We start from the raw sequence: 26,845 nt of genomic DNA on the forward strand, positions 1-26,845 counted from the left end.
CTAAGCTCAGAAACCAGGAGAAGGAACAGGAATGGAAACAGGCAAGAGGAAAAGATGGGGCAGTTGAAGAGGTAGAAGGCAGGATGACTGAAAAAGAACAAAGAATGTTGCATGTAAATAACACTTGTGGAACAAATGTCCACCATTAATGCTGACAGACTAACACTGATGTCACTTCTGAGCTGCTTAAGTAATTCTTCCAAGCTTATTTTGTTCTGGGTAGGGTAATTTCAATAAAATATCCAGTTAAGAACAGATGCAATGCTATGTGGCATCTTGAATATTACCAGCAAACCTCAAAATCACTGCTGACCAAAAATTATTCACTAAGCAGGGAATTACTTCAAATGAGTAGACACAAGGCCAAGCTGTATGCTGCAGTTATGCACTGAGCTCTAGAAACTGTCACACAGGCTCTAGAGCAGTCTGGATACAGAAGGTGACTGTAACTGTTTTGTAATATGATGTTCTTCATTGCATTTCTCTTCTATCATATCATACATGGTAGGGACAACCCTAGACCTGTAGATATCAAGGCATTCAAAAAAAGTAGCTGATTTTGTGGAGGGTTTACTTACAGCTGTGCGCCAAGCACTGAAGAACCATAGTAGGATCTACAAAGATATAAAACATGTTGGATAAGGAATTCAAATAACAACTAGAACATGTTTCTATCTCTTGTTTGTTTCCAGCCTGAAATAGACAAAATTCCAGATACCAGGTATGAGCTGAAGTCTGATGTGCCATCTGATGTTCATGCTGTTCCTTCCCCCTTTTCTAGCCTCGGTTCTTGTCTGGGATAATTTCTTTCACATAAGCTTTTCTCTTCCCCTTATCCCCCTTTCAGTTTAGCTGCTTCATAATCAGAACTTCATCTAATTAAGTTCACATCCCACTGCTGATGCTTCAGTGGCTGAGACGGAGCACAGAAGAGACCAGAGCAGTGTGCACTCCAAGCGTGCTCTGAGCCACTGGAGCAGCAGTAGCAAGTGCAGAACATGGGAAGGGAAGACACGGGCTTCTTCTTGGGACTCTTGGGAAAGTGGAAAAGCACCAAAGAAAGGTGGCAGAAGCACAGAAAAGGGAGAAACGCTTACCTATTTTTGAAATAATGTAAATTAAATATTTTTAGGCTTTAAGCTTTCCACACTTTTAGTGTTTGTAGATACTGCAGTAATCCATACATAAGTTCACTACGAGTTGTAATTTTTTGTGTGTGGAAGTTTTACAATTTTCTTCAGGATAAATTAGAACAGTGATAAACAATATTTTCATTCTACCTTTAAGTTGACCCAAAATATTTTTTCCTAAAATACATTTACTGAAATTCATTTTAATCTCTCCAAGTTATTTTATAGGGTTTTCTAAGTATAAGATTTTGCTAACACATATGTGAACCCATGAAATATCAAAAATTACTTGAATCTTCTTTCTTGGGTCAAAGAAATACATGGCTAACCACTTCTGCTGAGCTTCACCTAGTTAAGGAGAGGCATCAATGTCAGATCCTTGGACATAATTTCAAGACTGTACAAAATCCAATCGCATACTGGTGGAAGCTCAGAGATAAATATGGGTTTAGATTTTCTAAAAAGAAAGGGAGAAATCTGCAGTGTAGCCTTGGTCCTTGGTTTTTGTAAATTTTTAAAGCCTCAATGAGCCACAGCACAAAGAATATAGAACAAAACCAGCTCAGCTACTTTCATAAGGAAAAAACATGGAACAATAGGCACAGCTTCCAAGAGCAATCAGGCATGTCCTGCTTTATGATTTCATCTTCTGCTAGTGCTAACAACTTTACCGGTATTTTTCATTATTACATTCTCTCTATTTTGTGTGGACCTTCATGTGGGTTTGAACTTTCAGGTGTCTAAATGTAGGTGTCTGAAGGAAGGGATTGTTTCACTTACCTCAACAAGGTGCTTTTTGTCATTTGAGATGCTCCACAGTATTCCACATGATCTCTGGCTGCCAGCCCAGAAAGACACAGGTCTCCCGTAAGTGTTATGAGAGCCTGGGCAGATGCCTCAGGGCAGTTCAGATTCCACTAGGTTTAGGCAGCTGAACTAAGACCTAGGTGTCTATGTAATTCCTGCATAGCTGAGCTCTCTTCAGTAGAGGTGTAATCCATGGAGTTATTGGAATCTAGATGCCCCTTCCAGTGACCAAAAATCCACTTCAGGGTGAGCTGGAACTACCCATAGTGTCAGAAATAGGGCTGGTACAGCAATGGTGTTGTTATCATAGTTATATGGATGTTCCGCTACCACTGATGCTGAAAGAACCTTTCAGTGGCTACTTCAGCATTTCAAAAACAAGCAAGTAAAACAGCAGCTCAGGATTAGACTGGAGTTTGGAGACATTCAACCTCTCTGACATAAGATACAAATGATACTAACTTCTACAACATCCAAATAAAGAAAAAAATTTTAAGCAGCACAGATTTTGCAGGTTTAAAAGTCATGTTGAATGTAAAAGAAAGGACATTCAGAGAATTTTGGTTTTCTTTCATACCCTAACATACAACAGAAATCTGAATTATGCTTCTTTTATTTACAAGTAGTTAGGTAAAAAGAGAATTCATTTTGTCCTGCACATAAAGACATCTTAAAGCAGTCCCTTCTTGTTTTAAGTCTTGCAGAGAGTTAGATGCAGTTTTATGGAGTATTTTGTGTCTCATACACTAAATATCTGATTCAATTATGTTTCACTAGCAGTTCAGCCTTACTTTTCTGAAACTGCACTCTAATAGAGTAGGCAGATCAGTACAATGTGAGCTATTTCAGAAAGCTGCACTGTGCTAGCTCAGCTAAGGATGAAAGCACCACTGTAGGGTTCTCAGCTCTTGACAACTAACCAGCACTTTTGCTGCTCCTACATGGAAATGTATGGCAGTCCCTTCCTTGTCAGCAGCCTGCTGCTGTGTGGGTGGATGGGGTTTGCAGTACACTCCGTGGATGAAATATGCACTTAGTCAGAACATCATCATTTCTCCTGGGTGTGCTACTGATTATTACAATATTATGTTCACACACTGTATATCATGCAGCCACTAGTGATCAGCAACAGTGTCAGTACTGCTGTCCTGTTCCCAAGAACAGTTTTATGACCAATTTCCAAAGAAGTTGCTGGAACAATGCTAAACACATGTGAAAAAATACCACTGTTGAGATTTCTGTGTACTTCAAAAATGTCCAGAGAGGAAGTGAGTTTTTTCTGGTTAAAAAATTTGGAACTCAAGTTGTGTAGAAATCTACTACATGGACCTTATAATATGCAATTTTCTTTTTTAAGTGCCTACTACTGAAAAAGGGATGTGAGGGTCCTTATGCTAGGATCACAGTAGTGGCTTTACTTAGAATATAAACATGAATTCTGACTTTCTTAAAGTGGGTAACAGATATGAACCCCATTAGTCAGGCCACTGTAGGATATACGGAAAACACTGGTACATATATCTGAAGTTCCAGTATGGCATAGTTCTGTACACAAGTCACTTCTACCCACAGGTTACAGGTAACAGACTGGAACCAGTATTTTCTGGGAAAGATCCTTTAGCTTGAAACCCTGAATAGCCTGAAGCTTATTAACATGAAAGGTTGGGTCATGCAGTGACCAAATGCTTGTCCATGGGATTTCTGTGGGATGGTGGAACTTTTCTGAGGACCACGTGTTTTGCTTCCAGGACTGTTGAGCTCTCCCCTCAGCTCCTGCACCAAGAATGCCAGTTATTCCCTGGCTGCTGAGTCCCATAAATGTCACTGGCAGCACCAGCTTCCTTTTATGGAGGAGTAGCTTTCCTAAAGCACAATTGCACTGGAATGCAAACGCCTTCCTGCTGGAATCACTGTTATTCTTCTGTAAATTAAGCTAAAAATTTTTTTTAGAGTGTTTTCATGTTGGGTGTGTAAATATATATTTAGAAACCCAAATGTGTGGGGTTTTTCTCTAAGAGATTGCTGACTGCAGATATACCCTCTTTTTGCTGTCTTTCTATCAGTAAGTTCTACTTCCTGCTGAAGTAGGAGAGGGATATCTCAGAGACATCTGACAGGCATAGAGCTCTTTCCAAGTCCTTGGTGCTAGGATTTCTAGTTGCCTACTGTAGACTTTCAGAGACCCACAACAAATGGGATATCTCCAGGAACAATGACTGTCATGGAATCTAGACTAAGTCTGGACTTTTGTCAGCTAATGGGTTTGTTGCAGCACCTGATGTCAGCTTGAGCACAAGGTTCCTGTCCTTCTGGTGGGGACCATGAAGGTATGTGACATGGGACCACAGCAGACTCTGCACCTCAGGCTCTCTACAGGGGGTTAAGCAAAAGCAGCAGCATGAAGATGATCATGCAGAGTTGGATGAGACCTGAGGTTTCGATGAAACCCTTTGCACAAGTGTAAGAGAGAAGAATGAGATCTGTAGTATTGTTTTCACTGCCTTGATTTGGAAAAATATTTCATCAACATTTCTTGTAATTTAATACAGACTTGGATTTTTTTTTTCAGAGAAGCACAGTTAGATAAAAGGAAAGGAAATATCTACTCTGGATACCAACCCATTCCAGTAAACTAGTAAACTTTTTCAAGAAGTTCCAGAACCATGTACCAGATGAACACATTGTGCTGTCAAGCACAGCAAACACTTGTATGGAAATGTTTCTTTTACTAGAGTTTTACAATCTCACTTTTCTGTGCAAATCAGAGTGATGCAAATTTCTTTACATAAACATGTTAACATATATATTTACACATAAACAAAAACTTGATAATGTTGATTTTGTGGAAGCTCACCCACTGCTCCTTTGGGTAAGAGGTAATTACACCTTGCCCAGCTAAGACATCGTAATTGCACACCAATTAATTGCATTTGAAAGCTTCTACTGCAATTTAACCCAGTCACTACTTTGGTTTTAAACGATTTGTGAGCTAAAATTGTTATAAATGGCAACCAGCCCAGTGGCTCAGCAGCAAAACAAGGTTCTGTGATGCTGGAGACCCCAGTTCAAGGACAGACAAAGTGTCTTGGGCATTGAGCCAACACACACTAGCTGTGCTACAGCAATGGCTGGGCGGCTTTTTGTGAGAAGGGGCCAGTGAGTAATTCCAATAGTTTAGCTGAAATGTGATGCTACCAGATGTAGAGGCCACCACAGCTTGAACCCTGCTCTCACTGCCACAAAGAGAGGATATTAAATACATACCAATGGGGAGGAAGAGCCATGAAAATGTGGAGGAAAAATGTGTAGTAAAATCTTTCCTGAGCTCTAATTGCAACTTTGGCTTTCTCTGAAGGATACGTGACTAAAAAAGCGAACCCACTGCCATATTTACAGATACTTCAGTTAAGTGATAGATCATTAGCTGAGCCTTGGGAAGGCAGCAGTCAGGGACTAGCATGGGGTCAGCACAGGACTGATTTTAGAAAGCAAGAGAAATGTTCATGTGGGCACAAGGAACTTGAACACATGCATTGAGAAAAAAAATTATCTTGAAAAAATTATCTTGAAAAATTGTACTGAACAAAGTCTTGTTTTAAACTTACACCAACAAAAGGCATAAGTGTATCTGGCCCATGCACTTAGAAAGGAGGGGAGAGGGCTGACAATATGACTGTGTGCCATTTGATAGATACAAGTAAGTGGAAAAGTTGCAAATGAAAAAAATTGTGCCATAATGACAAAGTACAACCTTTCTCTTCCCTTCAGAATCACTGACAGACATGGTAAATGTCTGGTATGAATAAATGAATGGTATGAGTGTTCAGGAACATTATTTTTTTCTGGTTATGGTTCTCAGGCTTTGGTATTAATGCAAAAACATGTTTGCATTGAAAACAAAAGACCTATAGAACTGACAGGTGTACTTGAACTACTTGGAAGTTGTATCAGATTTATTGATCTAATTAATTGTTTATAAAAATGTTAAGGTGATTTTAATAATTTTCCTTTGTTTGTTTTAGATCTCCAAGATGCAGACACTTCTGTGTGGAGTACTAGAACTACATACTCCTCTTCAAGTGCTGTAACTTCTAGGCCTGAAAATGTGTTGAAGAGTACCACAGAGATGTTCATCAGAAATGTGACTGAGCACTTCAGTAAAAATCCAATTGAAAACCTCTACTTTGACTTGAAATCTGCAGTAACAGAGAAAGCCTGGATTCCAACAACCACTCTTCAGTACTCTAGCACTACAGAAGAGGTAAGACAGACGAATTACTGATTTTTATAAAGCCTGCTCCACTCTGTGGAGCCTGATAGCTATTACAAGTGGGCTTAAAAAAACAACAAATCAAAACCTGAAACAAACTACATAAAGGACTAAGCTTTGTTCTTCTCCTGGTGGGATGCTTTGTTTTGATGTTTATGCTGACAGTGTCCTTTGCTAGAAGCATAGCTGCAGAAAAATTCTGCCTCTTCTGTACGGCCCAGTCCTGGTGAAAATGTTGCATTGGGAGAAGTACAAGGGAAATTATCAGGATATGTGAGAAGCAATGGAAAGCTCCTGGATGTGGCAGGACCCACAGGAGCCTGGGTATCTGCTCTCAGTGACTCAGGCTCTGGTATTGATTGTTGTATGATGTGAGGGTCTAGCTCTAATTACATGCTAAGAATTACAGTATGCAATTCCCTTATTTACAGATGATTACATACATTGTTTACAGATCAAAGCAAGAGAAATCCAAATGCTTTAACTGGCCTCAAAAGGAACCCTGGCCTTGGCCATGGTCAGCTTATCTACTGGCTGATAGGCAGAGTGGAAACACACAGACACTTCTTGGTCTCTGCTCTGCCCAGCCACAAACTGCCCTGGCAGAGAAGGTGAGTGGGGCTGCCTGCCCAGCTGCAGAAGGAGCACATGGCAGGCCATTTGCTCCAAATCAATTTCCAGTCTTCCTTTTCTGCAAGACTCAGTTCAGTAATGTGAGAACAAATCTGGAATCACCACTGGCAAAATGTGTACAGGCAGTTAGAACTAAAGCATGCAGGACATTATTGGTCCCTGTATCACTATTATCACATAGTGGTTTAGAACTGAAAATCCCTAAATTCCCTGTGGTTTATCTTCCAGGGGACCACACTACACTCAGTGTATTGGGGCAGGCAAACATGCTTCAGTTACTACTGTGTGTTGAAGCAGATAAGACTAAGAAATGTATTTTATGTTTGGGAAGGCTGTGGACAGTGTCAGGGTCCACAAACTTAATGGTTTATGGACCCCAACACTGCTGTTCTGAGGCTGGCAAGGGAAAGGGACTGAGCCAAGGATGGGCGCACTGCACCCCCTTCCACAGCTGATGCAGTTCTTTCTAAATATCATCTTTCTGGCTCAGTGCATGCAGGCTGAGCTTGTTTCCTCATGCCCTCTGTTCATTTGCATTCCTTCTGCACAGAATACTTGTTCTTTCCAAATGGAGATGTCCTATAAAAACAAGTATTACCCAAACTGCCTCCAACACTACTACTACATAATCCTGCCAAAGCAAGAGAAATGGCATCATTTTAACAGAAACTACTGCCTCTTGTATTTCTACCCCACTTGTTCCTGAATCACAACATTTGCACTGAACAAGCTGCTTAGGTCAAAACTTTCAAACCAGAATTCTGATGATAAGCTGTCTAAGCATATCTATGAAAAAAAAAATCAGCAGTTGCTTTCTCTTGTAGCCTCCAACTGGCTCTGTACATTTGAATCTAGATATACCAATTTAGACACAGAAACTTAAAATCTTTGGCCTCCCTCTCTGTTTCCCAGTCTTTAGAGTGGAGTTAAAAACATTTTTGTCAAGCTTCAGGGATGTTTGAAGGATTAACTGGATTTAACACAATACTTTGAAAACACATACACTAAGTGCTGAGTATTGTTGTGAGGAAGACAATACCTTCTATGAAGTGCATTTGCCCAGGCTGGGGCCTCTTGTTTGCAGAAGTAAAGCCATGTTGTTATTTGGCTGTGCACATAGCCATTTTGGGGGGGACAATAGTGACATTTCAATTGAACAAAATGTTTGGTTTAGAGCTGCCTTGGATTTCAAGTAAAACTGCAGCTTGCACTTTGAATCCATGACAAAAGCTATGCAAAGCCCATTTCCTCTTGATTAGAGAGACAGAGAGGTTGGTGTTAAAAAAAAAAAAAAAGTCAGGAAACCTTGGGAAAGTGTCTGAAAGGGACTTTGGAGCCTGCTATTAGAGACACGTCCGGCAACTCCCAAAACTCACTTCCAGTCCTTTTTCCAGTTTAATTAGTTTCTTGGCTTGCCACACAGGTCAGTAAGTGTTAAAGGCTGTGTAACTGCTGCTTTACTAAAAGCCCATTTATTCAATACTAGTCTGGAAATAATTACTTGTGGCATTATGTTGGCTATTCTATATAAATATATTGCCACCAGTGAATGATGGACCCCTCATGTTTTATTCCAGGGCTGGCATAGACATCTGTGTCAGACCTTACCCATGTAGCAACTTTTTCTGGATAACATACAGAAGGAGCAAAAACCTGTATTAAACCAGTACTTTCCTACTAATACAGAAAAGTAAATATTTTATGATATCAAGAATAAGAGTAAGAAAGTAGGAACTTCTGAATTATGAGCACTTCTGAGAAACAGTAATATAATTTTCTTCCACAATTTATCTTATGCTAGCTAGAAGAGACAAACAGTTATTTATGTCCAAAAGTCTTTAAATTTTACTTGTGGTAGGTTCCATTTTTTTCCTGGATTTTATGTTTGCAGTGTTGATTATGCTTCATTTTCCTTTTACTTATTACACCTACTTTAAAAAACTTATATCTAAATATCCAAATTATATCTTCCCTGGAAGTTCAGGTGATGGATGTGTTCAAAAATCCCTAGAATAATGTGAGCTCCTTTTCAAGAAAGGGCAGGTTACCCTGAATGTTTTAATTTTCAGAGAGGGTTTTGAAGTAATCCAAACATCCCAATAAGCCTTCAGATTTGTACTTCTCCAGTGCTGGAAAAGTATTGGTGTGGTTTATGCTGTTAAGCCCAAAAATCACAATCACCTAAAGAAGAAATCACACTGTAAAACTCTCACCTTAAATGATTACAAGACATCTATGCCATTTTAGTCCTAGTTTAGGTATAAGAAACACACCTTGTGTTTCCTATCAATAGTATGATTATTCCTGTGCTAGCTCTTTGGGGTTTGGTTCCTCCTTCTGTCTGAAGTATGTAAAACATCTCTTCCAAAGGAGATTCTCTCTGGCATAACAACCAACACAGATTTATGTTGTCACTTAAGGCAATGATCATAAAGTTATTAACTACCCTCAGCTTTGCAAAGTACAGCACAACACTTTCAGTACCACGTCCCCAGGATCAGGCACAGAGCTCCACTGGGACAGATGAAGTTTTCTGTAGGGGCAGGTATCACTTTTGAGTGCTCAGACCTTTGATTTCAGAACAGAAGGACAGCTAAGGTTTTTCAGATATTTGTATCTTGTTAGACAGGCTAGTGCCCAGAAAAATCCTAGAGCAGCAGCTCCTCTGAAAGGCGGACTAATGTTTGTAGAACCTAGAACCTTTTCTCCCTCAAAGATGGCAAAAGTGATACAGATGGTGTTGAATTTGCTTGAGGTACTGCTTTTAGAAGTTAAAATCCCACTCACATAATGCAGTACAGAAAGATGCAGAAAAATACTATTCCCATTGAAAAAAGTAAATTCCATTTCCTTCTCTTTTGTGTACCCCCGAATTCACTCCATGGCTTGCTATGGTGTATTTGAATATCTGAAGGTGCAAAAATGCTTCTGTCTACGCTCCTTCCCTGTCTGCCCATGCACACACTGGCATGCAAGTTCTCAGAGGCTGAAATGTAAGCAAGAAGGAAATGGGTATGCATGACAGAAATGGAAAGTTTTCATTTTGGCAGTAGCCAACTCAGAGTTGCACACAGCTTTATTGGTGCAGTCTGAAAACAGGGACACTTTTTTGCTTTCCACGGCGTGTGTAATTTTAGCTTGGGAGTTATTCGGGGGATGTGGGAAGGAATTGTTTCGAGGACACAAGTTGAAACAGAAAACGGAGATGACTTGGCCTCTCCCACAGACTCTGCTGCTGCAGGCAGGAGCTCAGCTGGGCTCTCCTGGATGCAAGGCCCTGCTGCAGTGCCACATGGCCAGGGAGAGAACAGAGCCCTTGGTGCTCTATGGTTAACCCTTAAAAACATCTGAATTTGGGACACGGGAGCTGGAGTGGTGGGTTACTGATGGCTGAGGCCAAGAGGAGGGTGGGCCAGGAGGAGGGATGGCTGTGAAGGGTGGCAGGTGTGAGGAGAGCAGGCTTGCAAGGTGAGGTGGCCGTGGAATGAAGCAAGAATGAGGCGAGATGTCCAAGAGGAGTGGCAGGCAGGAGGAGAAGGAGCCACAGGAGGCAAGATGGCCGTGAGGCAAGGCAGGCAAGAGGCAAGGTGGGAATGAGGCACGGTCAGCATGAGACAAGGCAGCTGCGAGGTGGGGCAGAGGCAAGAAGACATTGTGAGGCGATGCGGCCATGAGACAAGGCAAGGCAGCGCCCGGTGAGGTGCAGTCAGCGGCACCGCTGAAGGGCCCCGTGCGCCGGGGAACGCTTGGGAAGACAAGACACAGGGAGAAACCGACATGAGGAGGAAGCAGCGAGGAAGGAAGAGAGGTGGGGTGGGAGAGGAGCCGGGAGGAAGGTGGGATCCTTAAGGAGAGAGGGGCGGCACCCCGGGGCCGGCCGCCTGCCCGGTGGGCGGCAGGTCCCGAGTCGGCGAGCTTCGCCCCCCGCAGCGAGACGCGAGGAAATCGCCTCTTGATTGCGGAAGTCGGCGGGAAGGGCTCCGGGAGAGTCAGCCCGGGTCAGAATGGCAGCGTGGGAAGCGGCGGCCGCCTCCCCCGCCTCCTCCGCTCCTCCTCAGCCGCGGGCGGGCAGCCCCCCCACCCCACGCCGGTGTCAGGGAGGCGGCTCGGCGGCCGGGGCAGCCCCGAGCGCATGCAGCAGGCGGGCGGCCCGGCACAGGGCTCGGAGCCCGGCGGGGAGCGGGGGCCCCCGGGGCCCGCCGCCGCCACTTCGCTTCTTCGGATACCCCCACCCCAACCCCGCCGTCCCTTCCCCTTTTCCCCTCCCCGCGAGGGTTTTTGGCGTTAAAAACTGTCGGCGATGCTGAGCTATGGAGCAGGATTCGCCCTGTGGACGGCGCTGGCCCTGACCAAGGTGAGCGGCCGGGAGGAGGGGGGCGGTGTAGGGCCGTCCCTCGCAGGTCGCAGGCGAGCCTGGGGGACACGGGCAGGTTCGCCCCGCAGCGGCACAGCACGGGGACGGGGCTGGGGGATGAGCCCGGGGGTACCGGCGGGTCTCTCAGAGCTCTCCCCGCTCTCCGCAGGCCGCGCCGGAGCAGGCGGCGGGATGCAGCGCCAACCTGACGGAGCGGAGCGTCGCCGGGCAGAGCGTTCGGCTGCGCTGGGGCGCCGCGGGCCGCGCCTGCAACTTCAGCCTGAGCGGGCGCTCCGAGGACGGGGAGGCGGCCGGCTGCCAGCCCGCCCCCGCGGGCAACGGCACCTACGGCTGCACCCTGCGGGACCTGCAGGCCGGGACCTGGTACCACCTGCGCATCGAGCCGCTCGCCGGCGGCGAGGCTCTCAACATCTCCCTGCAGACAGGTAGGGGCGCGGGCGCGGCAGGTGCGCGGGGAGGGACGCCGGGCTTTTCCTTTTCCTCCCCTTGCTTCGGCCGGCTGCAAGAGGAGGAGAGCGATGCATTTACAGCTACTGCAAGTGGACAGTGTTTGCTGAACATAGCAGCCCAGCGCTTGAGTTCTCTTTAGCCCACTGCCAGAAGTGACTCCTGCCGACAGTTAACCCAGCAGGCTTGAAACAAGAAGGTGCTGTGAGGATATTAAGTTAAAAAAAGAAGTTTTTGTCGTAGTAGCCCATAACATCCTTCGTGCTCATGCAAATACATTGTTGTCATAGTTCCTCAGCTGACAGTTTATTTACTGTGTTTAAAATACAATCTATTTCATAGCAGGTAAGCCTTCTTTAAGGGTAACGTACTGTTTCAGCCCGTTTCCATACTTTGGTTCTGTCTAGCCAGAGACTAAAAGTCAGAAAGTAAGGCTGAAACTTCCTTCTTATGTTTTTCTTGGGTATCACCAGTGAGGTATTATGATATGCAGTTGTGTACAGAGCACTTCCAGGGACACATCCATGACTGGCTGTAAAAATGGTTCAGCAGCCTGACAGAGGGCTGCCAAGGAAAGCTCCCCTTCTGCATTCGTGTTTGTGTGGGCATCTGAACAATTCAGCTGTGAAGCAATGGACGACATTGAATGACAACAGCTGCAGTGGCACAACTGGCCTCTTTCTAGGCTCTAGTTGTGCTTTGTGAGGATGATAAAATATAATACTGTTTGACCTCTTAAAGGTAGTAGTTCAAGACCCAAAACAAAGATGTCTTAAATAAAGTCCATCATTAAATGCCTCTCTGATTTGCTCCTAAGGTTAGTTTTAGAGAGGTACTTAATATTAGTATTGAAGATTACAGCAGCCAAGTACTACACAATTACCTGTTCAGAGGTGTTGCTTTCTGTCAGAACCTTTTTCCTGCATTAACCATACAAATGCACTAAATACTCTCCATTAATTTCCTGTGGTAACTCAAGTTTAAAAAAATCCATTGACAAGTCTGCTGGTGTCATAGCTGTACATTAAGCACAAGTCATGTCAGTTGGTAAAAATGAGTAATAGTTTCTATGCAGAAAGTGATTTAAATTTGTTGTGCATCATGCTGATTATTTTTAATATTGATATTGATGACTTGTAATGTGAAAATTGGAATAATAGATCAACCATTATCAGAGAGGCAGGTGTAAATCACCATCATTTCTGTATAGTAAAGCTCTATTATTGAACACTTGCATAGAAGGTGAGAAGATACCACTTTAGAGCACATTTTGATTAATGCTGTACCATTAACACAGAAGCTTGTACATGCCATTTATGATTTTTTTATCACTGAATAGATTTTTGCAGGCTGTACGATGAAAGTGATTGGAAAGAGCTGATCATTAGAATCATATTATGTAGCTGATATCAAAGTGAAAAGTCTGATTAAAGTTTAAATTGAAATACTGATAATTGGTATACTATAGTTTAAATGAGGTTTACATTTGGATTTTGGATAGCAGAGATCAGTCAAAAGCATGAAATAAGAATTGAGGAGCCATGAATGTTTTCTGCAGAAAGATGCTGAGATTGTTCTGTGGTTCTTTGCTTTCCTTGAGTTGAATTGCTTGATGGTGTTCAAAATATGCAATTAGCCCCAATTTTTTTTTTCCTAAAGAATTTTTCTAAATTATGCCTGTGAACAACCCATGTTGTATTGTCCATACTGAGCTTTTCAATGCGCAATGAGGGAGGATTATTCCTCTTATGTTTCCACTAGGGGCAGCATTTTAAACCAATTTAATGGAAGCTCTTTTTCACCTGTTCTTTGTAACTTAATGACAGTAGTTTTAGTTTACTATCTACTGAGCCTGAATGTCCATAGGCATGCGTTCCTGGAAATTGTCCTGTGAATATGGAAGTATAAACAGTCTTTCCAGCCATATTGTAAACAAAATTTCTACCAATTTCACTGGCAGTGGAACTGAGTTATCGTGGGCCATCTAAAACCACAATGTCTGACCTTGGTCAGTGAGGTTCCCTGCCTGAGCTCTTTTTCTAAGGAAGACGGGCTAAGCTGTCCATTGAAGGTGCTTTCTCCACTGGCTATCAGAGAAGGCTAGGTTAAACCAGAAAGCTGAAGTGTAGTTGGTTGAAATGAAAGAAATCCCATCTCATGTGTTTTATTTTGCAAAATGATGTTTGAACATCTGTATTGTCTTGATAAAATAAATACACATGAGAAAGTGTGAGAAAGTTACAGGTTTGTTTGTATACCTGGATCAGAAGCTACCTTTTTGCTCATATTCAATCCTGTAAAAATCTTTGTGTGCCAGTTCTGAGTTTAGTTTTCATGAAGTTTCTTATACAAAATACTGGAGTAGCTAAGCACATAAAATCCAAAACATTTGGTTAAATTTTGAGTGTGATCTTTTCTGACTGGGAACTCATGGTGAAAGCAATGAATAATGCATGCCACAGTTGCAGCGGTAATGTAAAAGGTTCGAGAGGACCATATTGGCCTTTTGAGTATACAATGTCACATTAAAATCATGGTCTATGTTGTTTGCAAGTTTCAAAGTCTGATTGAATAATTGTGCAGCTCGAGAAGATTCCATAAACTCTCCAGTAACACCAGATTCCCTTGTGAATCTTTTCTTGGAGGAGCAGCTTCTATTTCACTTGTGGACACATAGATCTTAAGTCTAATGATGCATGAAATAGTGGTACAAGAATCCACACTATTCCTCTAAAGTGACTTTTTTTTACTCAAGAAATTTTGGTCTGTGGGTTGTAAATTTAAAACAGCAAGTATTTAATCCTGTAGAGCAGAACTAAAATAGGTAATCCAAAGTGATGGAAAATACAGTCACATATGCACTTCATAAGCCATGTATACATAGGCATGGAAATACACACAGTGGGGACATTTGTGCTATTTTGGTAGAATAGGAAAGGAAGAAAAAGCTGATAACACATTTATCAGCTCTTAACTACAGATAAATTTTCCACTGCAAAACTGAGATTACAGATGTCAGTAGGCACAAGTATGTATATTTACTTCATATTAATATTTACAATTTGTTGGGGTTTTTCTAAGTTATATATATATATATATATGCACATTAAAGAGCACATAAAACCATACAACTAGTCAGCATGCTGCTGACATTGTAAAGCTGGGATATGCACCTGTCAGTCCTTTCATGTCATATTGTTGTCTCAATAAAACTATTTCTGTGATTAACAATTGATGTACTGCAAAAGATGGTAGGATTTTGTCTTTCCCAATTATAAGTAAGATACATTTTAAGTTCTCAAATCTCTAAATGTCTGTGCACAGTATAACTATATTTCAGTGAATGATTAGATCTAGGTAAAAATAGTAGTATATAAATAGATCCTAAATTACAGTTAAATTTATAAATTTCAATTCAGAATTGAAATGCAGATTTGAGATACTGGTCTAGAGAGCTATGGAAAACAATTTTGCAATTACCCCACTTTCAACTATGTCTTCTAAAATAGACTTATAAATGCCATTTTCAGAATCTTAGTCTACAAAAATATTGCAGTGCTGTATTATGTTACTATCCAATTCAAGCCTCCTGTACTGAGAGTACTATAAATAATTTTTTGTTAGAAAATCCATTAAATATTTGAAAGAAAAGAAGATAAAATTATATCTTCCAAGACACAACTGTTAGAGTGGTTTTTCATTGTAATATTTAACTCTTTAAGTGCCAGAAGCATACCCAGGCCATGTGTTCACTCCTGTAAATTTCAAGTTATTTGGGACAAATTTGATTTATTAGCTGTCTGTAGGAAAAACAAGTGACGTGGCTCTAACTATAGGCTGTATAATCCTATCATCTGTAATCATGTAATGATTATGACCATCATTTCAAAGGCAGAGTACCAGAAGAAAATAAATAACCGTATTATAAAGATTCTCTAAGTCGCATATCATCCCAAAGAAATGGATATTTGTGCTTAGTAAAGACAATGAAATCAACCCTCTTTACTTAATCTTCAGAAAAGTCCTTATGAAGTAGGTTACTGTTTTATGAGGAGGGAAAGGCAGGAAAAAATATGGTAGGAATATAACTGAGACTGTCAGGAATTCCCCGTTACTACATCCTGGGCTCATTCCTCCCAGCTGTTTTTGTTTTCTCCTGCATAAGGCAGGTGTCTTTCTGTGCTTACAGGCTGTATCTGGGAGTCGTGTCACTGGAGTTTGACATAGCCATATCTGTAAATTGGATCTGCAGCAGCTGTGCAGAGAAAGCATATCCTCTTCCCCAGAAGTGAAAATGGAGTTGCAATATAATTCAAAGACCATTAAGTCTCTGGAAGATGCCTTTGTAGACCAGGGGACGTTAATTTGTATAGTGTCAAATGGTATAAAAATATCTTGATGAAAAGATTTTATTTCTGTGATATATCGGTGTTGTACCATTGCCAACAGAGACTTGTCTAACAATGTAAATGGTTTTTTAAGTGTTTGTTTCCATCCAGGGTTCTTTCAGCCCAGGCACTTCCCAGTCTCATTGTTCCTTTGTTCTAGCGGATGTACAAAGCACTGAGTGTTTTGTTTTCTGGACCAGATAGATTAGATAAAGTCTGAATTTCTGAACTTCACCTTCTAGGCACGCAACTTTCTTCTTTGCTCATGCACCTTAGAAGACAGATTACCCAGGACAGTAAAAGTGCTTCTAAAAATGCAGATCTCTTTTTTGTCAAATTTGGCAAATAATACAGATGGCAATGGTGATTACTTTTGCAGGACTAAAGAACAGTCGACCTTGTCCTAAGTTAGTCAGAAAGGGTTAAACTTCTTGATAGTTATCATGACTGTTCTCTCAATGTCAGTCAAATTAAAACTTTTTCAGCTGGCTGTGCGTCTGACCATATATAGTGCTGGAATTTATTTCTGACTTCCAAAGTCTGACCTTTTGGATTAGAACAATTGCCTTCAAGGAACAAGATTATACCCCCACTATTCACTTTTGCCAACATAATAGTCTTTACTGGCTTAGTATATATTATAGGTGGAGCTGGTAGTCAAGCCTATTGTTAAGATTTCCTGACACTTTTCATTAAAACCTCCTGTTTCAGTTGCTGAAACTGGGTGAAGTTTTAACTGTTTGGCCTGAAGTTTGATGTGCTTGGTCTTTAATGTTACTTTCTTCTTTTTCAGATTTAAACAGACTTACTTTGGCCTTTAAGAAAGCGGTCAAGAAAAGATAGTTACTTTTATTGATTGATTTTGTAAATCAATTTGTTTAGTTTTCATCTCTTTTTCTGAAGAGCACTAACATCTTTGTGGTCCAAAGGAAGAATTTGAATTTAAGCAGAGACCTAGGTTCAAAGGGACACAGTGCTTTCCGAGCCATAGAGAGGTTGAGGTTGGAGGGGACCTCTGGAGGTCATCTGGTCCAAGCACCTGGCTCAAGCAGGGCCACCTGGATCTGGTTGCCCAGGACCATGTCCAGTCAGTTTTTGATTGTTTCCAAGGAAGGAGATGCTTCCTTGACATTCCTAATGTATTTGATTGACAAAGTATGCCACCAAAGCTTGGCACTATTCTGTTCTCAGCAGAGCTTTGTAGGAAGTGATTAAACCTTCCACATCATCCAGAATTTGGAGAAAAAGCAGCTTAAAGGCTGCTAAGGCTCTCTTACTTATGTATTTGTAGGTGGGAGGTAGGTTCAACTTCATCCTTGCAGCCTTTACATTGCATTTTTAACTTATGTGATTGACATTTTTTTGTCTTCTTTGTTCAGGGAAACAAGCAGCAATGACTGTATTGGAAAAATAGTCTGGTTCTTCTGGTTTTGAGATGTTGTTCATACAGAGACCACAGTTCTCAGCCTGGATGCACCTTGCACTCCTGGTCTGATGCTAGGAAAGAGTAGCACAGAGTGTACTCTTGTGGTAGGCAAATTTATTCCTAAATTGTTGGGAAACTTTAACGTCCCAGCTTATGAAGGCTCGATTTCACTGCTTTGGGTTGTTTCATGATATCTTATTAATAAGAATTTGCTTAGTACATCAACATGTAGTACGTTTTATGTGGTTTGTGAGTGAGGAAATGCACCTGGAGTATAAAATCAACAAGATTCTTTAGGTTTGGTCAGTTTCTCTTTCCTTTAGAGTGTATCTTATTTCACAGGTGATTTTACTGGAGAGTTTCTTAATAAACAATATAATGAATGTTGAGAGTTTCAGAGAAGTAAGCCCAATATTAGTTCCTTAGGGTATATCCAATGTACTGTTTGGGTTTTTTTGAATTTTTATGAACAGAACTACAGCAGAGCAGAAGCATGTTGTATCAGAATCTGTTTGAAGTTGTTGAAGCTAATACTAAAAGCAAAAGATTATTGCCCGTAAAATTGTATAAATGCTCATACCCTGAACTGATAAAGTGTTTAGTGTGGGTGCTAGGAAATGAAAGCTATTGCTGCCATCTATAAAGCTACAGTACACTGAGGCACTGAGTATAATTTACTGGGTTTACATGTTTGCTGTTTCTTACTAAAGTTGTTACAATTTTACTATCAGCAGATTTCCAAGCTTGCAATATACGTCCACAGTGGAAGTGTTTTGCTATGTGTATGTCTGTGTGAGTGTGTACAAATACTCAAAAGTAATATTTCTGAATCCTTCAAGACTCTCTTGTAGACTGGCTTCAATGTACAGTGTTTATAAATAGAAAGAAAAAGCTTTTTGAAAAGTATTGGCATGATGATGATAAAGGGAGAGTTTTGGAAGATTTCTTGTGCTGCTGTGTAAAATTTCAGATAATGCCAGAGCAAGAAAGGGTTTATGTTTTCTGCTTTTTTTTTTCCTAACTGCAGATCCCTTGCCACCATCTCGTTTGGAAATTAATAAGGAAAAAACTACACTCACAAGCTTGCAGGTTCAATGGGATCCTTCCTCAGGAAAGGTGGACATGTATAACCTAGTATTACTTGATCGTGATAATAAAAAGATACAAGAAGTCTCCATACCAGGAAGAATTTCAAAAACAGAAAATACATTTTCCAGTCTCGTTCCTGGGAATAAATACAACATTGTCCTCAGTGCTGTTGCTGGAAATAAGACTACCCCAGAGCTTCATATAAGTGGATCCACTGGTAGGACTTCTTTTCCTGTAGTTCATCTGAATAAAACCACTTACAGTATTCTGTACTTCTGCATTTTGAAATTAGCAAATTGGTATCATTCTTCTACATGGCTATATATATATATTTATGAAGTATCTCTTGATTATAAGTAGAAATAAAGTATGAATCTCTGACTGACATAAAGAATTGTTTGCTAAGAATAGAGTCTCATTTTTATTTATATTTGGGGTTGGGTTTTCAGTAACCCTGAGGAAACCCAACATATTCCAAGATTAAATCTATTTAAAATTGCTGAAATGCTGGAGATAACCATTAGGCCTTAAGCATGTGTCCTTTTTATACCAACAGTGCCATCTCCTGTGAAAAACATTCAGGTCAGTGTCAAGACAGACACTATCCACGTTTCGTGGTCTCCTGGCTCTGGACATGTGGATCATTACAGGCTGCTGTTGCTGGATAATCGTGTGCCAGTTCATGAGATTCACCAGGAAGGCTCCCTTACCTCCTACACCTTTTTAGGACTTACAGCAGGCCACCTGTATAACCTCTCTATCATAGCCCAGGCTGCGGGATTGGAGAGCAGCAGTTTTCAAACAATCAGGACAGGTATGATTTCAGAATTCACCACAACAAAACAAGAAGCTAAGGCCATAACCTAATAGCATTATAGGACATATTTCAGAATAATATGTGATTTGTGTTCCAAGTTAGAGACACCATAAACTTATTTAATTCCCTAAGTTACCACTGCAACAACGTAGAGGCTAAAATGAAAGTAGAAAAAGCATGAAAGGGAAGCAGAAAAAAAAATGTAAAGTAGGTTAAGAATTATAATATCAAATGGTGGTTTGGGTTCTTTGGGGTTTTTGTTTGCCTGTTTGGTGGGTTTGATATGGGTTTTTGGGGATTATCAAGATTTTTTTTCTTTTCACAAAGAAATACTGATTCAAAGAACTAGAGTTATAGAATTTTTTTTTGAGGAACATTTTTCGGGCTGGAGTTCTGTGGTCATAGAGATAATGATAAGATGACATCCTACTGGAGTCCAATGGTTAAAACACTTGTGTAGGCAAAAAAAGGGTCATGCCTTCGCTCTCCTTAATTTCTGGGAAGAGTAAGATGCAATTTCTTTTACAGAAATCTTATCAAATGTGGTGGTTTTGCATGGGAGGCATTTAGGGAAGTGATTTTGGAAAGTGATGTGAACTGTGACCAGTCTTCACTGTTCAGCAAAATCATTCATACTCCATTTCATATAACAATTGAAAATCAAAACTTAACTATGGGAGTTTGGGAGGCAGCAGGTCTTACATGTTTTGTATTTTATTCTCTTTCTTTTCTTTTTTTAGCCCCAGCTGAAGTCTTAGATTTGATGGTGACTAACGATGGCAGTTTAGACGCTTTAAAAGTTAAGTGGAGAAGACCTTCAGGAAACCTCAATTTCTATAATATCACTCTGTCTCATCTTGGATCAGTTAAAGAAGTCAAAAGTGTGCAGCCACCAGTCACAGAGACACAGTTTGACAAGCTGACTCCAGGACGTCTGTATCAGGTTACTGCCCGCACAATCAGTGGTGAGCTGTTCACCGATCGGATGGCAGCTGGGAGGACATGTAAGTCTTCTGCTTCAGTAAGAGCATTGTAACTAATTTTTGCCTACTCTGGCCTTGTAGCAAATCATTGTAAGAGACAAAATTATTTGGATTCCAGGCAAAATGAGATTTAGAGCGCAATACTGTTTCAGGAATACCCCCTGCTGACTCTGTGGCAACAGTTAATCTGACGGCCAAAGCATCTCCCGCATATCTTGGGAGCAGGCCACAGTCGTGAATTTTTTTTGGACCTTTTAGTTGAGTGAGTCTGTTATAAAACTGTTGCATAGTACTGCACTTCTGACCAACTTTGTTGTCTTGAATTCAGCTCAGCATACTACATAAACTGATTTACATTATGGGGAAGTGCGCATGTAGTCAAATTATTAACAGTCTTTAAAGTAATTTTGCAAGGTCTAGTCTGTTCCTTCTTCCGGACTAATCTAGAAACTGAAAAAGATTATGTCTCAGATTTCTTTACTATAAACAGTGTGGATTAACAAAGGCATGTGGCAGCTGAGATAGAGCTATGAGTTTTTTATCTTCTTTCAGAAGTAATAATTTTCTTTCAGGTATCTTTTGTATGAGTTCTGAACCTGAAAAATCCTTCATCATTCTCCTACAGCATTACTGACCCTAGAGGTGTGTCACCTCTTCCACACCAGCCTAGCCTGAGCAAAAGTTAGATGGTAAAAAATAAGGTCAAACTCAGTGAAGAATGCATACATAAATTTCTAGTAGACTCAGAGCCCAAAGGGAGAAAATGTGTGTGTAGAAGAGCAGATTATTTGTTTTAGTACATATCTATTGTCTACAATTAAACATCTCATGTGAAAATCACATCCTTGACATACCTGGCTGATACCCCATTCTCAGTGCAGGCTGGAAGAGCCCTAGAAGTCTTTCATGTCCAGAAGGTACAAAGCTGGACTGGTTTATATGCATGTCTGTTTTGTTTGTTTAGCCTACCATTAAAGTCCTTTAAGATTACCATTTCAATCTAAAGGGAGAACTTCAGGACCTCATTTAACAGCACTGATCCCCAGCTTTGTGACCTAGACCCCATGCTTTCAAAGTTTGGGATTACAAATCCTATTTCCAAGGATGCTGATCATAAGCAATTCCTTCCTTTACCACAGACATCAAGAGCTTTGAAAACAGTCACTGCAGCAGAAGCTGTGTGGAGCAGAGATAAATTCCTACATGCAGACTGACAGGTCTACAGATGCTGAAGGGATTAGGCTCTCAGGGTCCCTCTGTAATTCATAGAGAGAGCAAGGTCCCCAAGAACATAATACACATTGCTGTGTATTGAGAGGGTGCAGCAGAACCAGGCTGTGTGTTGTAGTAAGAAATACAGACATCTCAGAGACTGAAACTTTGTGCCATTAGGGTATAATGATGTCCGGTCAGCCTGACAAGGCTGAACTTTATCTGTTGTGATGTAAGTTCATCTGTGCTTCCTAATAATACACTGTGTGCTTTTATCCACTCACTCAGAAATTGAAACACATTTCCCATATTCACTGGCATATGGGAGTTCTAGGTCTGATAGCCAGCTATGCCCATGGGAAGTAAAACTGGTGAGTATTTTGTGATGCTAGTAAAGAGGCTTCAATCCTCTGCTACTAATTGATCCTACTGATCAATTAAATATTTACTAAGCTAGATAAAGCATAAGAACATGATGCTAGCCTTGTAGTTATGTAGCCAATACTTGTGGATGGTCTCAGGGCCCCAGTGCTGATCTCTGAGTATCTTAGTATGAAGCTTACAGGTATCCTGTCCTCAGGGTATGCATCTGCCCTCTAATCTCTGCTTGGTCTGGCTAACATTTAATTATTCCATGAAAATCAGAAATCTTCAGTGGTCCAATGTGACCTGCAGGAGCATACAGTTAGTCAGGAGAAGGTTAGGCTTGTAAATTCAGGATCCTTGAAGTACAGGACAGGATAGAGTGGATGCTTTAATAGACCAGTGTCTTAACCTCAGTGCCTTTTACAGTTGGGAGGAATTAGGGCATACAAGGTGGAAGAAGCTATTTCTGTGAAAGAAGCCATTAGGCTTTGCATTTCTGCTGCTGGTATCTTGGGCTGGTAGAGATTGAAGTTTGAGTGTTAGCAGTGAAAAACTGATAATTTGTAAGTGAGCTTAAGTGCAGGAAACAACAGGAAACCTGACTGAAAACTGCAAGGGGCATCCAAGAAGTGTACAGGGGTGCCCTAAGACGGGTTGCCCATTTCTGATGGGCAGATGTCAGAAACCAGCAGGAAAATAAGTGAGTGGTTTTTGTGAGGAAGAGTAAAAATTGTCTTTAAAATGAAAGCCAACCTTTGCAACAAGCTAACTCACATTGCTCTAGCTAGTCCAAGCGCTCGTACAATAGCTGTGCTGTGGGACAGGTTTTGCCGGTACATTTACATCTCACCAGAAATACCCCACTTCAGAATTGCTTTTTCTCCTTCTCCAGTTCCCCAGAAAGTTTTGGAGCTGCAGGCCGGCGCTAGCGGCGGGCCGCGGTCTCTGCGAGTGACCTGGGTGCCCCCTGCGGGAGACTGGGAGAGGTACCACCTGCTCCTGTGGAACCGCTCCGCCCTGGTGCTCAACGCCACCCTCGGCAAGGACAGCACCGAGTACCTCATCCGTGACGCGGGCCTCATCCCAGGGAGAGAGTACGGCGTGGAAGTCATTGTGGAGAGCGGCGATTTGCAGAGCAAGACGAGCTGCACGGGAAGAACAGGTCAGCATGCTTGGCCAGGCACTGTGAGAGTGCAAAGTGTTCAGCTCTGTGAGCAATGGAAGAGTACTTGGGAATCCACCAATTAATTTTGAATTAACAGTGAATTAATTAATTAATTCACTGTTAATTCAGTAAAAAGGAGCTTCCTTTGTAAACTACAGAGATAATTTTAGCAGTTCTGTGAAAACTTTCGGGATTACGTTTGTAGTAAATGTTTTGTTAGTGAAAGCTATGGGAACTATATAATGATTCTGTCATGACTCAGGTGTCACATTACATGTTCATTTCAGTGCTATATTTTATAGCTGATTGTAGGGCACCCTATAAAGGTGTTAAAGAAAGCACTCTAGGCCTTACTGTATTGTTCATCAGTATATTTCCTTGCCAGTCTGTGTAAAGAATATTAACCATATGGTGAAGGTGTATCTTAGTATGGCTGTCCTTTAACACCTCAGTTCTTGTTTTTGTGCTCCATAAAGAAAATGGGTTAGTCTGTTCAAGTCTTTGTTTCCAAAGGAAATCCATATACCCTGCAGGGACATGAGTGGAATTCTTTTGCAGTGTATTAGTCAAAGCAACATCTGATTTGCTTCAATCTTAAAAAATAATTCTTATATAATTGTTAGAATTTCTGCTCAGTGAATGCAGAATAAGTGCAATTCAGAGGAAAGGAAGACTTAGAGTAGGGATAACAGGCAAGGCACAAGGCTAACTTGACTGAAAGATGTCAGATAGGGGAGTGCCATTCTACTTTATCCTCACCCTTCCTGGGGCCTGCCTTTTCTACTATACCCTTACCTGTCATTCCCCAAGAACTTAATTTTGTTAATTTTGCACAACAGCAAGACCAGTAGAAGCTACAGAACTGAAGCTTTCTCTGACTTGTAGCAAACTTGATCAGAGCAAGATACAGTCTCATCTTCCTTACTTTGACATATGTTGCAAGTAATTTAACTTTATGGTGTTACTTTTAATTGACTCAGCTAAGTGATTAAGAGTTGGACCCAATGATTTTAGAGGTCTTTTCCAACCTAAGCAATTCTGTGATTAGAACATGGTCCATTTAATAATATCCAGCAGTGGGTATATCATGACTGTGTTTGACCCACAGTGAGGTGCCTAATGTGTCTTTTATGAAGTACAGGTATTAGGCCCTGTTGTGACTCAGTTTTCTCTGACATTAACCCACAGACTTGGAAAGTGAGGTTTTTTTCAATGTGGCAGAGACAAAATCAGATCAGGGACTATATTGGGCAAGACATGCTTGCTGGGTATGCAGGCACAGACACACATGAACACACAGAGAAATTCACTGATCAGATTCTTTCTTTTATGCCCCTGTGAGTTTGAAGTGTCTCTCAGCTTGACTTAGGTATAAATCAATGCAAAATCAATGTCACTCTGACCTTATAATTTGCATCCTTGTTTGTCAGACCTACATTGTTGTAGGTCTGATTTATAGTACAAATGTCTTATATCCCTGTTCAGTGCCCAGAGTTCAAGAGGAAGTTTGCTGACTTCCCTGCACTTCCATTTGCACTAAAATATATATCCTGGTGTAAGTTTAAACCTAAGCATTATAGCCATAGTGCATTGCTGAAGTCTGCTGCTAACAGTCCTTTACTGGAAGAGGGGCACAAATACTAGATTTATAAGAATGGCTTCCTAGAAAAAGGTAAAGAATCTCCTCTTGATTGCAGATACTCTGCTGCTGTCACATTTCTGTCTTACAGAACACATTTCTTACAACAGCTTGAGATAGGGCATGTGTGCTCACCACATAGTTTTGTTCTTGTTGTTATATCTGTGTGCTTTTCCAGCTCCAGAGCCTGTTCTCCAGCTCCGTGTGAAGCATGCTAATGAAACTTCACTTAGTGTCATGTGGATGACCCCTGTTGCAGAATGGGACAGCTATGTGGTTTCCCTGGAAGTCAGTGAGCTCCCTATTGTAAAAAAAGGACTTGCAAAAGAAGCTAAGGAATTCACTTTCACTGACTTGATACCTGGAAGGAAATATACAGCAATCATCACTACCATTAGTGGGACTTTAAGCAACTGGACTTCAGTAGAAGGAAGAACAGGTATCATCTTGTCAAACTGTTTTAATCTTTACTTCTGTCAACCATTAACAATTTTCTTTTTGCTTTGCAGTGGACTTAATTAACTTGGTGTCTAAATCTCAAAAGTCTTGATCTTATGTTTGTTTCCTCAGTAAAAAAGTTACATGTCTGACTCTCTAATTTCTGACTGTCAGTTATCTTGCTGTATTTATTTAAGACTTTTGGAAAATAGATGTGTAATTCCTGGCAGAACAGTTTTCTGAAATATTATGTCATATCTGGTCAATCTATATTAGCACAAGATTCCATTTAAGAAGAGCCATTTTCATTGTGTATTTTCAGGAGAGTCACTTCCTTGATGCAAAGCATCCATCATCTAGGAAAAAGAGAAACATCACCACACAGGAAAATGTTACTTTAGGGGGAACATTCCAAGGTTGACCGACACAAGGTCACATATGTGAACTTGAAGATGTGTTTCTAATCTTTTTGCTCTTCTGATTTCAGAATATGTGTTTGTTACTGAGGATGATGACTGTGTCACAAGGAAGGTCCCATGCTTACCCCCTGCAGGGTGCTGATTTTGTGCACACGTGCAAGTTTTGAACCGTGCAAGTTGCTTTACTCTGCTAAAGCACTGACTTAAACATTCTCCAGTGCAAGTAAAGTTTTAAAATGGAGCTCTGGCCTTGCACAGCACAGGGAAAAATAAGCTGCTTGTGTTTGAATCGAAGCATTCCTAGGGTTGATGGTGGTCCTTACTTAAATTTTATAACTCCTTCCAAGGCCTGAGAAGTTTAGCTTATACTTTTCCTGTTATGTTATTAGATAACTGGAATTTCACTTCCATCTGCCTTATACCCCTTTAGGGGACCTATTCAGCCATAAAGGTCCCACTTCACCAGTATGAGTCAATGCTTGAAAACACATCAGGCACTGATAGTGTGTCAATATTACATTCAAAGTGAGTTATAAAGAACAAACATTATTTAGCTAGAACACAGGTTTTAATAAGTGTTCCAAACCTCTGCATCTTCCTTGCAGCAGGACAGCTTAGTAGGCTTAAAAATATTGCTGTAAACATGACAGAAGTAGGTCTTACTTGCAAAGAGCACTGAAATGAGCATTTAGCACAGAAATATGGCATTTTAGTGTCTTATTGGAGCTAACTATATTATGAGAACATTATAAAACTGGAAGGATTTTTGACTGAGTTTTTGATCAACTTTGCTTTTTCTTCAGCTTTTGCCTAACTTTCTAGCTTTTGTTAATGATTACTAAACCAGTACTATGTGTGCAAAAAGGCTGATAAAAAACAAGAGTGGAAGAGTGCATTCACATTTCATAAAGTTAGAGTCTTCTTTATTTCAGTTGTGCTTGGTCATGTAAAAAGAAATCTTTAGAAGTAATTGTATTTCCTTGCTTTGACCAAATATTGTCAAACCAAATTAAAAAAGAGGATTGGGGATGAAATTTGTGCTACATATTACATTCCTTTGTTATTTCTTGATCCTTTTTGGTCTTGCTAAGTTCATGAGCTTATGCTTAGATAAATGTTATGTTTGTTTAACAATTCATCTTTTGATGCTATAAAAGTTGTTATCCTGCAGATCTTCTTGCATAAAGAGTTAAACCATAACCATGCATTTCCATTATCCTCAAAATTAAAGGGTCTGACAC

The 26,845-nt window shown here is 40.8% G+C and overlaps 1 protein-coding gene across 2 annotated transcripts in view; it reads left to right on the forward strand.

Moving 5' to 3' along the window:
• Nucleotides 1–11,115: 11,115 nt before the first annotated feature.
• Nucleotides 11,116–26,845, forward strand: part of PTPRB (protein tyrosine phosphatase receptor type B) — a 47,409-nt gene continuing 31,679 nt past the window's right edge. For both annotated transcript variants that reach the window (XM_058022430.1, XM_058022431.1), the window contains exons 1-7: nucleotides 11,116–11,194; nucleotides 11,364–11,640; nucleotides 18,504–18,782; nucleotides 19,122–19,379; nucleotides 20,123–20,386; nucleotides 22,836–23,105; nucleotides 24,926–25,186. In XM_058022430.1, coding sequence (XP_057878413.1) covers nucleotides 11,141–11,194; nucleotides 11,364–11,640; nucleotides 18,504–18,782; nucleotides 19,122–19,379; nucleotides 20,123–20,386; nucleotides 22,836–23,105; nucleotides 24,926–25,186 — 1,663 coding nt within the window. In that variant the 5' untranslated portion in view covers nucleotides 11,116–11,140. The remainder of the gene's footprint in view (nucleotides 11,195–11,363; nucleotides 11,641–18,503; nucleotides 18,783–19,121; nucleotides 19,380–20,122; nucleotides 20,387–22,835; nucleotides 23,106–24,925; nucleotides 25,187–26,845) is intronic.

This window comes from Melospiza georgiana, chromosome 4 (assembly GCF_028018845.1).
Source record: "Melospiza georgiana isolate bMelGeo1 chromosome 4, bMelGeo1.pri, whole genome shotgun sequence".
NCBI lineage: Eukaryota > Metazoa > Chordata > Aves > Passeriformes > Passerellidae > Melospiza > Melospiza georgiana.